Genomic DNA, 16,759 nt, shown 5'->3' with positions numbered 1-16,759 from the left:
TTTTTGTACTGCATTGCCCCAATAAGACCCCTCATCTGACCACCTTCGCCCTGGTGGGTGGGGTCTGTCTTTCCTCCCAGGGTGGTGGGTCACTCTGGGAGTAAAGATGCAGTGCTCCCGTTGGGCTGGGAGAAAGAGATTGCCTGCCTCACCACCACCTTGGCTTGTGTGGGCTACCTCTTTTGGGGTGCACAGCTGCCTGCACCTCAGCAGATAAGTCTAGCAGAGCACCCACCACGTCTCTGCCTTGTGTGAGCCAGAGTGGGGGCTCCCTTAGACTTCTCCGCTGCAGGGCAGGCAGCCAAGGGAGGAACAAGCTAGCTTTGCCCTCAGTTGTACAATGGCCAGAGTGCAATGGTTTGTTTCACCTGGTGGTGTGAAACTGCCACCAGTGCCCGGCTCCAGTTTGTTTTTCCTTTGGCACACTGGTGGCAAAGGGACTCCAGAGTATTGGCCGATATATTGATAGAGAAAACGCCTTTCGATCCAGGCTTTTAAAACAAAATTCTAGTGACATGTATAGTCATTTCAACAGGGAGAAAAAAATGAAATTTCATAAGAAATCTGCAATTGTGAGGGTCAGGCAAAGTCTGTTCAGAAGCTGAGAAATGTGCAGAGGGCTGTTTTCTCAAGTCAGAGCATGTTCTGCTTATTTCTCATCCAACCAACATTAGATTGCTTATAAATCCTGTAAGTTGAGTTCAAGTATTCCTTATCTGCTTACAGCATTTTGGCCATTGGATTTTAAGAATATATCTGAGGGTGACTCACCACGAGCTTTGTTAAAAATGCTAAGATTTATCAGAGAGCATTCATTAACTTTTTAATCGAAGAGCCCACTGAAACCAGATGTCACCATCATGCTGCATAAAGTTTATTTCCTCCTGGCCTTCACAAAACATGACATACTATGCAGAGCACCATTTACAAGACTTACCTGATATTTTATCAAAATGTCGAAGAAGTCGTCATCTGGTTCACTATTGCTACTGGCCATCAAACAGCCAAGGACCGATTGACTGTTGCGCTGATTAAGACGAAGTCCTGGTAAATCACTGGCATTGGCTCGCTGATCATCTAGACGTCTACTCTGAGAGCTAGCAAGAAGATCTAGAAATTCATCAGTGTGAGGTGAGACCATGGACGTAGAAAAGGCTGCAGAAAGATGAAGAAAAAAATTATGCTGCTTTTATTCTATTCTGTCAGAAGGTAGGAATTATACACATTTTAAAATTAGTTACATTTTTTCAATGTTCTTGACGGTGCAGGAGAAGGTGTCACTGCCAGTCTGTTCCTGTCCTGGAAACAATACCGTTGATCATCCATTCTGTTGCTCTGAAATCGACTTAGCAAGTCAAAGAACCCTTCATCTCCAGGCACATCAGGGCTGTTCTTTTAAGAAGTCAGATAAAAAAACAGTCAGGCCAAAGTTATACTGGTTACTTTTGAAGACAATAGGAGAGATTTTTCCTCTACCCATGTTACAAAAAAAGCTATGCACAAATAAATAGCATGGGAAAGAGGGAGGGAAGAAGAGCCTATGAAGTAAAACAACACTTAGGCTAAGACGCTAGCATCGATTTCTATCCTAACAAAGCCAGCACAGTATTTGAGCAGCTGATACAGGTTTTATAATCAAATGTTTAGTTCTCACTCCAACCCAACAAAATTTTCAAATGGATTTTTCCACCCAAATCCTAACCATGCTTATTTAAAAAATAGCCACTGAGCTTGATGAGAAGTGCTTCCTAAGAAGTATGCTTAGAATTACCTTCATCATGAGCATTAATCATGATGTTGCTAAGATTTTTTTTTTAACTCAAGCAAACAAGTTAAACCAACATGCTTCTAAAAAGATGTTCAAACTATAATTTTAAAATTTCATTCAAGCAATTAAATATTTATCCACAAATACCTTCTGTGAACTTAGTCGGTGGTCAATAGAATTACTAGCATCCTGAAGCACTTTAGAAGATGTGATGTTTTTGTATTTTTTGCCTTTTAATCGATTTACAAAGTGTAGTTTTGCTGAAGGTTTAGGAACTAGTGGTTTCTGTTTGGCCAGAATTTCACTGTTCCAGTCCTGAACCTAGAGAACAAGGGACAATGTATATCAAGAAACTATCCAGAATAAAGTCTCTCATTCAGGCACAAAATATTACCTGCCTTAATTTTCACACTACTAACACTGAAGTGGCTGGTTTAATTTGGGTCAGTATCTCCACAGCTTGAAAAATTCAAATACCTCATATCAAAACAGGAAGAAGCCTGCTATGGCAACAAATCCTACACTCTTGAAGTTCTACGCAGCCTTCCAAGTTAGAACATTACAAGCGGTATCCACTACAACCTGTTTCACTATAATAGACATGCAAATTTTGGGCAAGAGGGTGTTCACATTTTCCCAGGGACATGATACTGCCACTTTTAATGTTTCTTTGTGACACTGCACTACATTCAGTTAAGTAGTATGGATCCCAGGTATTATTTAGCTATGCTAAACTAATTGTCCAGGATAACTTTTTAAGACCTAAAATTAAGTTCATGCAGTGATGCCAATTCCTTCTTCATTATGCTAATTGTACATCACTTTTTCCCTGCTTAAATTAGCTCTGCCTCCTTAGATTGTTCCTGAACTACAGATACACACAAGTATTCTGAATTTTTAAATATCCCATTTCTGTGTACAGATCAAGTGCAGCAAAAAGGAGAGAGCCCAGGCAAATGGGGGGGGGGGGCGGGTAGAGGCACAAGGAGTGGCAGGAAGCATAAGCAAAGAGGAGATAGTGGAACAACAGATGAACTTCTATATTTTTAACTTTTTCTCCTACCCTTTGACTCCCCATGTGTGGAGACTAAGGGTGGTATTCAACGAAATTTTGCTTGGGGTAGGCCTACTGAAATTAATGGACCAAACTTAACCATGGTCACTAATTTCAATGGGTCTACTATGACTAGAAATAGCACAGTGAACAACCCTAAAAATGTGAACCTGGAATTCATTTTACCCATTTCTCAGCAAAGCTGCTGCTCCTCATAATTTTAAAACAATATACTGGCTGCATTTAATGTTTTTTGCTCCTCCCTGCTGGTAAGCAGGAGCAACAAATCACAACCCTTGGCTTAGTATTCTTTCCAAATCATGTTGAGTTTTTTGCTCAAAAAACAGGGATCCCTGGATTGAGTGATCTGCACATTGACAATAGAACATTAAAGCTCATTGTGATGTGTGAACCAAACCTTGGAAAGAAACTCAGAACATCACACTGCACAGAAATCAGTCATTATTCCATCTTGCTTAGGATATACTTGTGTAACCTTCATTTCCAGTAGCATGCCTCAATTACAGAACCAAACATTATTACCCTTAGTACTGAAACTCATATATCTTCTCTCTCTTTCAGTGCTATTTCTGGTATTTCCATGTAGTCATCTTCTGTAAACAATGGCTTAATAAATAACCCACAGTACTCAAGACAAAGGGAAGAATAATATTTTCTAGCCCTGATATGTAGTCAATCAACTAAATCTCTGCTTCAGTTCAGCTGATTTGGTCTACAGATCATAAACATCAAATACAGCATAAGGTATTGACAACCTCAGGGGAGGGGGAGAAGGCTATAGATGCACACACAAGTGGTGCCATTTATTGCCAGATTCACAATCAATCAGAAACACTTAAAAATACAGATTTTGATTTTCCCATTTTTGACCAAAATCACTTCGTGCATAACTTGTTCTGGCTAGTCTAACATCCAAAGGTAGTTGCCACTGCAGAGGACTGGTCAGTGAGGAGCACTGCTGCCAGAGACCTGACCCCCCCCACCACTCACCAGGAAAGAGAGGGGGACAAAGCAGCAGGCAGGTCAGCACTGTGCAGGCGCGTAGATGGGAGTGCCCCAACCTCCACATCCCCTCTCCCTATAGCTTGAATGACAATTAAGACTAATGTTAAGTTAATAATGCCTAGCTGAATTCCATTTCCTGTAAAATCAGTGGGAGCTAATGTAGTCCAACCCATGAAATATGTTCAGCCAGTCACCAACCTTTTCAGGAGTAAGCTTCATAAGTTCCATGTTTTCCATACTATGGCGGCGTCCTACTCGGGGTCTTGCACCTTAAGACAGAAAAATAGTTTATTTTGAAGGAAAGCTTCATAACAAGTACAATGAGGGTAAATTACCTGGACCTTTTAAAGTCTAATGACCAACAAAGATCATTACTACTTGAGACTAATAATTGAATTAGAACTCACCTACATGCAAGGTAAGATTTTATCAAATTATGTATTTATTTCCCACTTTCACCTGAAGGTCCCAAAGCAGGTTACAGCATAATATAAAAACAACTTGGAATGACTTAGAACCATAAATATAAAGTGGCTCCTAAAAACATAAACCTCAAGCGTCAAAATCCAAGGTGCAGCTTCAGCACTCTCTGAAAGCTGTATAATGAAGTTGCCAGATACAACTCAGTGGGGAGTTCCACAGCTTAGCGGCCACCACAGAGAATGCCCTGTCACAGGCTGCCGCCACCCCAAGCCTCAGATTGTGGAGGAACTACCAAGAGGACCCCCTCTGCTAATCTCAGCAGGGTCTGTAAGGAATGAGGCAGTCTTTCAGATATTTAGGGTACTTTGAGATATGTGTGTGATGTTGGAGCTGAGGGGTGCTCTACAGTGGATTTCAGTGGGGGGGGGGGGAACCAGACCAGGGAAATCACCTATAATTATCTCCTAGTTCTGCTGAGGGACTCCACTGTATAGGTGTGCTTATAAAAGAAAAATGGCTTGTGGTTTTTAAAAAAATGGTTTCTAAAACCAGAATACAAGAACAGACCCAGTATTGAAGATTAAGGATTGCAATCCCCCCCCCCCCACTGCATTGCAAATACACAATGGAAGCAGCGGGAACTTCCAACATTGGAAGAATGGCAGACTAAGATGATGGAATATGCAGAATTGGCAAAGCTGACGGGGAGGATCCGAAATCAGCACAATGAACTGTTTGAAAAGGATGAGTAAATTTATACAGTATATGAAAGAACATTGTAAACATTTGAAAACATTTGTAGGTTTGAGTTGGAATATTTTGTTATGCTAATATTGGGAGCTGGTTTACATTTAATGAGGTAAATTTTATTCAGAAAGAGAAAAGGTAAATAAGTGGTTATAGAAATGCTGAGATGTAAGTGATTATTTATGAAAGCCAGAGAGTGGGATGGGGGGAAGTGGAAGCTCAGTTTGAGCATTGTTCTTTGGTTATGAGATTATGTAATGGAATGTGATTATGGTAAAATGTAAACTCAATAAAAATTATTATTAAAAAAAGCAAATACAGAGTCTTATAATTTCCCCAGGTAAAATGGGAAGTATATCCCACAAAATATCAGCATATCTATGAGTGTTGAAGATTAATTAAGATAAATCTTAATACATAATCATGGAAGTTTATACTTACCATTCACACTATGATCTAGAATTCGATTTTCTGTCATCATTGAACTGTTTGTGCTGAAACTTAGGCCAAGCACCATTTGTAGATCTGAGAGGTTAAGTTTAGCTGTTAATTCTCCAGTTTTATCTCCCACCTGCAATCAAAAGCATTTCGTAATTTCATACCCCCACTGAACAAGTTCCTGTATACACTATCAATAATTATGTAAACCCCAGTCCTTGAACTTCTGAGGCGGCTTCCATTTTGAGTTTCCTTGTTGTATTGAGGCTTCAGTACTAAGTTTCGGTTTTCAAACATTTTGAAACTCGAACCGTCTTCCGGAACGGATTACATTCGAAAACCGAGGTTCCACTGTTTATGCATACTTATTTTTATAAAAAGAGTATACCACAAACAACTTGTAATATGACCACATACCTCTCTCGAAATGTCTAAATGCTTTTCGGCATAGTGCATAGCTTGTTCGTGGTTCCCCAGGGCTGTGTATGCATTCCCCAAACTCCAGCATGCTCTTCCTTCACCAATTCTGAAACACAGTTCAACAGCAATGACACTTATTAAATGCTCCATACATTAGCTTTCTAACTGACTTAAACCAGTAAGGACCCATTCCTATACTAGTCAGTTCATATGCCACAGTAAACCAGTTAATAGTTCAATGCTAATGCACTGGTCTGTGCCACTTTGTACTCCCCACTAGCACATGTGAGAAACAAATCATGATCCTTGGCTTAGCTTTATGTCTGAACCAGAGATCATGTTTCATTTAAACAAACCACTATCGGCCAAGAACAAGTAAGAACATAAGAGCCTGATGCATCAAGCCAATCCTATCTAGTCCAGCATCCTGTTCTTGCTAGCCAGCTGTGGGAAACCTTTAATCAGGATCTGAACACAATAACATTCACTCCTGCAGTTCCCAGTAACTGGTATTCAGAACCATTACTGCCTCTAACCATGTATAACCTTCTTGGCTAGTAGCCATTGATAGCCCTACCCCCCATGAATCTTGTCTAATCTTTTGAAGTTGGTGGTCATCACTGCCTCCTGTGGGAGCAATTTCCATAGTTTAACTAGTTTATGTGCTGTGTGAAGAAGGACTTTCTTTTATCTGCCTTAATCTCCCAACATTCAATTCTAGTGTTATCAAAGAGGGAGAAACACTTTTCTCCATCCACTTTCTTCACTCCCCACCCAAAAAAGCATCCTGAGCATGCAGGCATAACAAGGAATGGGTCCATTCTAAGGAAATGTTTTCCTCTTCTTCTGACACTCTCCTTCCCAGAAATCCTCATTCTCCCTGATAGCAGGACAGCTCTCAGTGTGGGAGTGGGACACAACTATAGTATACCTGCACGTCTCACCCACAGTTTTCTGCCTCTCTTAGCTTTCCTGGTCTGCCACCTTAGCTTCAAGGGAACAAGCTTGTTCCAAGAGAACCAGGAGCTCACTGCACTTTGGACACACCCATGACTTCTGCCCAAAAGGGAGAAGCTGTACATGTGACAAGACAGTGTAAATCACTGGAAAGCCCCCACACCCCTGCTGACATTCCAGTTGCAGGGGTTACTTTTATTGAGTGTTCAGGTTTACTTTAGCTAAAGGAAAGAAGGGGCAGAGAGTCGTGTGCCCTGTCCTCCTTGCCCTGCTGCTAAACCTGCACACTTGCTTAACTCACCTTGATGCTTTGTCAGCTGGGGCTCCCTTTAGCTCACTAGGTTGCTACAAATTTACATGCCTAGCTTTCTTCCAGCTACTGTAGTAGTCAGTGAAGTCAGGAGGTGTGGCTCAAATTTAGCTAACCCCCTAGGAATGGGGAGAGAACAATGGACAGTGGCTGTTGAATCAACTAGTCCTCCTAGTGGTGCAGCACTGAAACTGCTGGCACATTTGCAAAGCTAAGCAGCATCCAGTATAGGTTCAAATAGGAGGAGGACCATGTGTTGAGATTCTTTGCATTGCAGGGGGTTGGACTAGATGACCCTCAGGGTCCCTTCCAACTCTACAATTATGTGATTCCTTGGGAGATAGGCTTCCCTCCCTTCCTGAGGAAGTAATGTTTACACGCTCTTAGTAATGCTACTGAACAAAGCTAACTAGCTTTTATTTTTGTTTTATTTACTGGCAACAACACACTTAACACCGTCAGTCAACAAATGCATTACTTTATGGTCTCTGCAGGTGGGATCCATTTCTCTTTGCTTCATATGTTAACTGTAGAGAATCAGAAGTATGAACACGCATACTTCCACAAGCTGCTCAATTAAAGTAATACTTAAATGAATTGGTTCTCAGTAACAAAACAGCAAAACACAGAATGGAGTTTATGTTCAATTCGAGTATACAAAATCTCATTAATGCACAATTTCAATTAAAAGCCCTAAAGCTACATAATACAAAGCTTAGTGACAGAAAGCTGGCTAATCCCAATGCAAATCTCACAACTTTTAAAAATAATTAGTGCTTATTGAAGTTTCCAGAGTTGTATCTAGATATTGAACCCAGGCTTTTGTTTCTAAAGTTGCAGATCAAAGGACAAGTCACTGCACAAAACTGAAGGGAATTTTCAAACAAGTTTATGATATGGCATGGTCACCTACAGTTCAAAAGGGTGGAGGGGAAAATCCCAAGGGGCAGGGGCAGGTTCTTAGGCATGCATAGTGTAGTTCTTTGGACCTTTGTCTATTTGAATAGGACAATTATTCTATAGGAACTTAATTTTATACCCTCAAAAAGATCTCTCTCTTGTTAATGAACAGTGGACTTTTAAAAGCCTTACCTATCATTCAGTTCTTCAGCAATTGCCAAGTGTTTCAGATGATAATCGATGGCCTTTTCGTAGTCTTGAAGTAAAGTATATGTATTCCCAAGGCTGTAGCAAGCTTGTGCTTCTACAGCCCGGTCTGTAAGCTGCCTGGCGAGCTGCAGTGTTTTCCTAAAAGTACAAACAGCTAGAAATAATCTTTGCTTACATGACTAACAAGAATGTATCTGCACATAGTTCAAGTGGCTCTCAATGTTTAATATACAAATGTAATCCTATACAAAGCTAATTGTCTCCCCATTTCCAAAACAGTCTTTTTCCTTACACAAATAGTATATATGCATAAACAAACATACAATGGGTCTTTATCAATCAATCAATCTCTACTGTTTAGACTAGGAGTCGCAACAAAGAAATAAAAAAAATAGTAATAACTTCAACAAAACAATATAATGTATTTATCATGCTACTGAGAGGGCAGAAAACTGGCTCAAACTTTAGAAGCTGCCAAAGCAAATATTACCACTGCTAACAGGGTCACCCTACTTTGCAGTTCAGACCACTTAGGTTTCCCATCAACAGCTAGATCTAAGGATTTTGTATAAACTGCAGAAAAAACAGGTTAATCAAATAATGGGGTACATTTTCCACAGAACCAGTGCTGCAGTCTAAAGCCATAGGGTAAGAACACATAAACACAGGAAGTCAGACCATTGGTCCATGTGGCTCAGGGCTTGTCTACAGTGAATGGTAGCAGCTCTTCCAAGGTTCTAAGGCAGAGGACATTCCCAGTCTTACTAGGAAATGCTAGGCATTAAACCTTGGACTTTCTGCACACACAAGCAGATGCTCTACCATTGACCATTCCCAAAATATTGGTATTTTCCTAAAATGATATTCTAAAACAGCTGTCGTTTGTTAGATCCTTAGATGAGTTAAGATAGTTTAGAGCATTAAAAAACGTAAGAAGAGCTTGCTGAATCAAGCCAATGGCCCATCTTGTCTACCGCTCTGTTCTCACAGTGGCACAGATTGTTTATATGTTCTAATAAAAACTGATTTTGAGGGTCTTAATTTTCAAGGGAGGATTGCCAATACCAACCTTTTGAAAAGATCTTAAGTAAACTCAGAAAAGAGAAGACAACCAATCAATATTCAAATAAAACATCTAAATCTGAAAGTAGCTTCAGATTTGGAGTTAGAAACAGAAAATCCAGGCTCACACAAATATAATATTCTCTGGGTGGTCCAGGGCAAGTTATATCTGAGTCTAACCTACCAGATAGGCTAAAATCTGAAGGATTATAAATTTATAATGAAAACTAGAAGGATTGGAAAACTTATGAAAATAATACTTTGGTTAGGTATTAAACAATATACTGACTAACTTGTAGTATTCGGCAGCAGTTTCAAATTCTCCAAGGAAAATATAAGCATTTCCAAGATTGCTGTAGGCTCTTCTTTCAGCAGCTCTATCACCAAATTCTTTTGCAATTAAAAGGCGCTGAAAAAGAAAGGTTCTGTTGTCAAATACTGTGAATTTCTGATAGACAACTACCTCCTCTGGAATAGTTAGGAACCCATATGCCCACTACTGTGTCCTGAAAGAAGGAACAGTAACTCTTTCCTGAAAAATTCAAAGTAAAACAACTTTTAAATTCTCAAGTCTGCTGTTTGTAATGGTTCATACTGATATCCAGTAAGTAGTTGTGAACTGTAAAAGGATGGAATTCAATATGTAGCACAAAATTTTAGAATCCCAGGTTACTGATTTCAAATAAACCTTAATGTCATAGCTGTCAACTTTTCCCTTTTCTTGCAAGGAATCCTATTCGGAATAAGGGAATTTCCCTTTAAAAAGGGAAACGTTGACAGCTATGCTTACTGTGGGTTTCTTTTAATAAAAAATTCAGCTATTTCTGCAGAACATACATTGTTACAGATTCTTTGTGATAATAATAGTAATAGTAGCAATAATAAAAACCTGCTTTTTAAATGGCAGGTGCAGAATACATCATGCTGGAAACTATCACTATATTCTGGCATGTCATGCACATAACACCAAGCCAAGGTTTCTTCATCCAAAGTGTGGATTGTCTGAACCCAGCCCAGTTGACTAACAATTGTTTGTTTTCTGGAAATAAAGCCATGGTTTGTTCTTGGCTTATAGACTTATTTAGACTATTGTGTGGCATTATGTCTGAACCAAAAAGTCTTTGGCCATACCACCCCAGATGCTCACCAATCTGTACAGCAAAGCAAGAGCAGTCAGAAAACAAACCAAGCTTGGGAGAAACAAGTCACGGCTCTGCAGGATGACTTCTGGTTTGTTGAAACAAACCATGGGTTAGTGTTATGCGTGAACAGAGCACTCTCTTGTACCTGTTCATGGGCAGTAACAGCACTCCTGAAGTTGCCCAGAAGATAATGAGTATTCCCCAGGTTTCCATAGGCACGTCCCTGGGCTGCTCTATCACCCAGCTCTGTCACTAATGTCAAGTTCTCCCTATTTAACAGGGAAACAAAATAAAAACAATTAAAAGGTTTATGTTAGAAATGCATAACAATTAGCAGCCATGAAGGTGGCTGTTCTTCCTGCTCATGGAACTGACACGATAACCACAATACATTAATAACTTTTGCTAGAAGCCATCAATATTAGGTGGTTTAATGCTTTCACCCTCACAAGAGCCCTGATCCAAAGATGTCCTTTTATTGCCTTCCAGAGATAGGAAGAAGGGCCTAACCCAACTTAATGTCATTCTCCCCTTGAAGAGCTGTTGCGTATATAGGCAGTGACCACTTTGCACGTGTTCAACAGATGTGCAATTGTCAATATGTGGGTACCTGTGGACCTAGAAGAGGGCATAATAGGGCAAAGCAGGCTTATGTGCGCTCAAGCTAGAAACAAAACCCTGTGCAAAATGGTTGGCACCTGTGCCTAAAGAGAGATTTTGGAGGCTTACAAACATGTGGTCAGTTTGTTGAAGAGCAGAAATTCACCAAAACAGAATCCCATTTTCCACCTTTCTGCATTGCGATATTCCGGAAAAATAGGGAGATGAGCAGAGGAAGCCATCAGTTATTAGTGGCTTTTCCATGCAAAAAACATTTATATGAATCAGGCTTGTAAAAGTCGGGTGGTACACACACTAAAGATTAAGTGGATGACGTTTTTGATGAGAACAACAAGGTCTCTTTAACTCTATTGTTTTATAATTATTATTTTTCACATTACAACCTGATTCGTTATCAGCTCATGGAAATGTACATTTTTAATAAAAACGTGGAAGAGCACAGACAAAATGAAAGCAAACTTGCTTCTCTTTGGTTACTGTTAAAAGTTCCTACACAATTTTTTTTTTTCATTTTCCTCCTTCATAAATATATGTTCATGGTTTGAAATGGGATGTGTGTCACCAGACTAAAGCCAAATACTGTTGAAACCAGTGGTCAGCAGATCTCATGACTTGGGATAGGAAAGTATTGATGGAGTTCAAATGGGAGTGACATGCAGCAGTTTTCCATAAAGGCTGTACAGTGGTACCTCTGGATGCGAACGGGATCCGTTCCGGAGCCCTGTCCGCATCCTGAGTAGTACATAACACATGACTGCGCGTGCCACGTTTCGCTGCTTCTGTCATTTTGAGCGTCTGCAAATGCACGAGCGGTGAAACCCGGAAGTAACGCATTCCGTTACTTCCGGGTCGCCACGGAGTGTAACCTGAAAACGCTCAACCTGAAGCATATTTAACCCGAGGTATGACTGTATATATATTTTCTTCCAAATTCAGTGAAACAACCTCAAAGTGAAATGCATTTAATGTGTGATAGCCCTTGCAGATTATTAAGAAGCAACAACCCATATAGTTTTGACTTGACAAGCCTTCATTGGCTTCTGGTACTGTTTCAGGTACAATGCAGGCCTAAGTTTGGTAACTAATAAAATCTTGAACGAAACAGTACATACCATTGTGACTGCTATGATAAACTGAAAGGGTGTCCTACACTGTGCTCTCTGTGAATTAATTTCATTTTGAAAAGGCACATAAACAGCTTTTATGACAGTTACTCTATAACTGTTGACATTTCCCTCCTTAGAAATTCATCAGCAAGTGCATTTTTATTGGCCAGAATTAAGCTGCTGCAACTGGAGAGACAAGGTTTCATTTGAATGTTTCATATGTTCTATTTTTGAAATTTATTTTTGTGTTTGGACTTTAACAAATTTTCAAACAAAAAGAGCTTATTATATAGAGAAGGGGAATTAGAAACACAGTTTTGAAAGCATGTCTAATATAAAGCACATTTTTAAAGGGATATAAATACTATTTTAAGCTACATCAACTCCGCTTCCAAGAATAGTTCTCCCCGCTCCCTTTGTTACTTACTCATAATAATCTGCAGCTTTCCGCAATGCAGCTTTAACATCATCTGGAAACTCTCCTGGATCATGGGTACCTGCACAGGCTACACTTTTACCCTTGGAGTGATATACATTTCCAAGGTTATAAAGTGCTCTTGCTTCTCCAACCTAAAGAAGAAAAGGCTGGAAATGAATTTCAAACTTACTGCCTTATGAATGCTTTCAGCCAGACATATAAAAGCACATTTCTCAACTATTCAACAATGGATGTCATCCCATTTATACTAAACAATCATTCCTTTCCTGCAATTCTGATGAGCCATTTCACCACAGCATTCCCCAAGAAGGATAACTATATTTGCAAAAATGTTTTATCAGGTGCCACATCTGCAGACTGCAAGAACTCCACAGAGACCTCTTTTAATTATCCAAACACATGCTACCTGGATCGGTAGGCACAAAACTTTCTTTTTAGACTATCAAAACGAGTTCTCAGGAACATGCAGGTGCTACCAAGCAATCGAGTATGAATGATTTCCCATGGTTCATGCAACTGGCAGATTCCTACACCTATTTGCTTTTAACGAAGACAAATGGCACGGGAAGAGGTTAAGAAAAGCAAAATGGTGAATGGTGTTTAAGGCCAGTCTGGATTGGTACCCAGAGATCCATAAAGGTTATAGAGAGCTAGAATGAGATGCTCTTTTGTTCTCTACATATCAAATATATTATTACGACAGAGACAGTAAATGTGGTACCCTCCCAATTTTGTGGACTGAAACTCCCAATGAAGCAGGAGGGGCAAACAGTGCCCCTGAACAAAACTGAAATCACGTGAACCAAATAAATCTTTAGCTATAACCTTGTTTAAAAGAACACTTCCTGTCTCCACCCCCCCCCAACAGTGCTAAATATAGCAAGTGTTTTTACCTTGTCACTTAGCTCTCTAGAAATGTCGAGGTGCCTCTGACAACGGACAATTGCTTCTTCATAATTTCCAAGGACCTTTAAGGTATTTCCCAAGTTTCCACTTGCTTTAGCTTCACCTAACTGGTCCCCAATGGTCCTGAAAATCAAAAGAAATATGAACTCATTTCTGCCACTTTTATGACGTATGTGGACTTCAACCTACCTTAAACAGAAATATTTTCCTATTAATTATCTACATTAGTTACCACATGTTCGTTACAATTTGAACACACTTGAGTCCCATCCTAAATATGTTTACTCAGTATTAAGCCTTATTTATGTATTTTAGACAACCCGTGATCACATTAATTCCAGCTAATGGCTTAGCAAAGACTGCTTGGAGATATTTTAACATTGGTCAAACTGCTACAATGCTATGGCTCCAATTCTAAATGCTCTCACTAGTATGTTAAGAACTACTGCAAACAATAGGACTTGTACATGTGCATAGTATTGCACAGTAAATGTACTATAATTTAGAATTCAATTACAACTTGGTGCAGCTAGGTAATTTTATACTCTGAACTTAATGATCTTACGGGGGGGGGGTGGATTTAGAAAGCTATGTGTATTACTTCAATTTTGAAGCGTACAACATTTCTCTTTTCCCCAACTCCCTGCCACCACTCTATGCTTTACCACTGCTTCTACATTTCTACTACATTAGCACAAAAATCAAACCAAAGCTTCTGCTGTCCTCATGCTAAACACATTTACTTGAGAATAAGCACCATTTTATTGTGGAAAAATACATTCTTAAAGTAAAAGTAAAAAGAATGAGAATATGTGATCATCTACATGCCCAGCTGGGCACCCCTGTCTATACAATGTTTGCAAAAATAAGAAGAAAGAATGCAGAGGCAATAGCCTCCGTCCTGCTGGGAGCTACCATGCCCAGTCAGGCCAGCTCAGGTCTTGTTATGAGACCTCCCTTCCTTTATCCCAAATCATCTGCAGCTCTTGATGTTAACTAATGGACCTGGACTTAGAAGAATAATGAATATTTTTAAAAACAACGAGAAGAATGAATAACAAACTTACGTGCCTGATGGATATGTTTTGGATATGGTATAAACTGCATTTATATATCTATTTTTTTCTTTATGTAGTACTTTACTGGCTGCCAATCTTATGCTCTGTCAGTTTGTTTCTTTGAAGTGTATAATATTGTTTTGAGAGTAAAACAGTGTGTGTTTTAAAATTTAATGAAGATTAATTAACACCACCACCACAATATTAGTGTCAGGAAACCCTTTTTGAAAAAACTAATTTCCAGTACATATTTTACACAATGCTTTCTAAGGTTGTATTTTCAGATATGCAGGTGGCAGAAGGAAGATTAGTTATACACAACTAATACAAATTAGGACCCAAGTCAAATTGTGTATTAGTGATCAATGCATGCCTTGCTTTCATATAATACCCTGGACACATCTGTGACCGCTCTCATGAAATCCTATTAGCATATTTCATCACATAATTAGCAGAAATTAGCCTAATAAATTTCTGTTGACAGAATTATACCGAGCAACATTCCATTATCATGTGTTCAATATATGGTCAAGTATATCTGGTCAATTTCACTGAACAAAGTTTATTCACAAACAGAAAAAGTAATTGCTATCTAGAGGATCCTGAAGGAATCAAAATTTAACGTTACCTTGCAAGGGTTAAATCATGGTGGTGATACTCCAAAGCTTTTGTGTATTCATGCAAGTAGAAATAGGCATTGCCCAGCTGGCTGTAAATTGCACTGAGGGTTTTCAAGTCTTCTGTTCCAACCTGAACTGCTGCTTCAAAGAAAGAGACACCAGCTCGACAGTCCCCTGCTTTACACAACCGCTCCCCTTCCAAGGCAAGCTCCAGGCAAGAAGCTTCCATTCTGCAGAGATGGAATGCAAGACGCCATGAGTTCCAATATACGGCTATTCCCTGCAGCTGTCATTAAGACCTACCTAAAACCCACACAAAATCCCTTGCTAGGCACTTTTACTGAAACATAAATAAAATATGCTTAGTTCAAGTGCACACTTAAGCACTCATATGATTTAGCAAAATTAAAATTAAGTTCCAATTATGTTAGAACAGCTTATGCCCTTATTACATATATGGTACATTATTATACAAAGCAGAGGGTGTGGTTGCAGCAGCAATCCTAAGCACCACATACACTTAATAAACATGTTTGGTAGCCCACCAACACATCATTAGTCATTTTGCAGCTAACCAATAGCCTGAAAGAAGAGGTTAAATATCTGTTTTTCAGTAGAAAACAATCCACACCTAGTTACCTGGAGGAGCTTCTTTCAGCACATGCAGCCAGAAATATGACTTATTTACTGGCTTCCCAGTTAAGGACCTTATAGTGCAGCCCATTTCACACAACAGAGGAAAGGGTTGATTTCCAACCCAGTACAGTGGTACCTCAGGTTACATACGCTTCAGGTTACATATGCTTCAGGTTACAGACTCTGCTAATCCAGAAATAGTACCTCGGGTTAAGAAATTGCTTCAGGATGAGAACAGAAATCGTGCTCCGGCGGCGCGGCAGCAGCAGCAGAACGGACCTCCGGAACGAATTACGTACTTAACCCGAGGTACCACTGTAATGGTTATTTTCAAGGCTACATTTCAGTTCAATTGACTAGACTGATGGTTGAATATCTCTGTGCCTGTCCTGCATAAGCAGCAGACACTGCTTCATGTTTTAAGCTACCAAAAAGACCTTAATCAAGTACAACAGGTTTTAGATTACAGTGGTAAGCATAATTAGAGTACTAAACTGTAGTGCAGAACAAAAAGTTGCAGTTCATGCATTTGTAAGGCCCCTGGTATATAATGTCTATTTGGGTATGTCTTGACTGTACACTACGTATGCCTAGTTGTGGAAGAAGTTCTCTCCCCCACCCCTCTCCACCCAATGGAATAAATGAGATGATTTATATTGGGGAAAGGGTATGGAAAGGGTTGAAAGGGTTAAATCCCCTCTTCCTGAGCACCCCAGTCCCACTCTTTAACACAGCCCCATGGAACAGCTAAACAAGAACTGTGGGTGACCTAAATCACTGATATCCTACCCCCTGCTGCTGCCACCACCTGTTCTGTCTGGTTTGGACCTTACTAGACTGCTGTGTTGCATGCTTTGAATTGCTCCGTTATGTTGCGACTTCAGCACAGAAACATGGAAAGTGGAAAGAAGATCGT

At 39.7% G+C, this 16,759-nt stretch overlaps 1 protein-coding gene across 3 annotated transcripts in view; it reads right to left on the bottom strand.

Moving 5' to 3' along the window:
• GPSM2 (G protein signaling modulator 2) overlaps window positions 1-16,759 on the bottom strand; it is a 35,261-nt gene that overhangs the window by 2,065 nt on the left and 16,437 nt on the right. For 2 of the 3 annotated variants that reach the window (XM_079981388.1, XM_079981389.1), the window contains 12 exons: window positions 15,216-15,437; window positions 13,517-13,652; window positions 12,612-12,754; window positions 10,603-10,726; window positions 9,609-9,724; window positions 8,236-8,391; window positions 5,874-5,982; window positions 5,460-5,589; window positions 4,047-4,117; window positions 1,916-2,089; window positions 1,242-1,392; window positions 938-1,155 (listed from right to left, as the gene is read on the bottom strand). In XM_079981388.1, the coding sequence (XP_079837514.1) occupies window positions 938-1,155; window positions 1,242-1,392; window positions 1,916-2,089; window positions 4,047-4,117; window positions 5,460-5,589; window positions 5,874-5,982; window positions 8,236-8,391; window positions 9,609-9,724; window positions 10,603-10,726; window positions 12,612-12,754; window positions 13,517-13,652; window positions 15,216-15,437 (1,750 nt within the window). The remainder of the gene's footprint in view (window positions 1-937; window positions 1,156-1,241; window positions 1,393-1,915; window positions 2,090-4,046; window positions 4,118-5,459; window positions 5,590-5,873; window positions 5,983-8,235; window positions 8,392-9,608; window positions 9,725-10,602; window positions 10,727-12,611; window positions 12,755-13,516; window positions 13,653-15,215; window positions 15,438-16,759) is intronic. The other variant, XM_079981390.1, reaches the window with a different exon arrangement.

Source organism: Podarcis cretensis (genome assembly GCF_951804945.1).
Source record: "Podarcis cretensis genome assembly, chromosome: 6".
Classification (NCBI taxonomy): Eukaryota; Metazoa; Chordata; class Lepidosauria; order Squamata; family Lacertidae; genus Podarcis; species Podarcis cretensis.
This window is presented reverse-complemented; position numbering and strand designations above follow the sequence as displayed.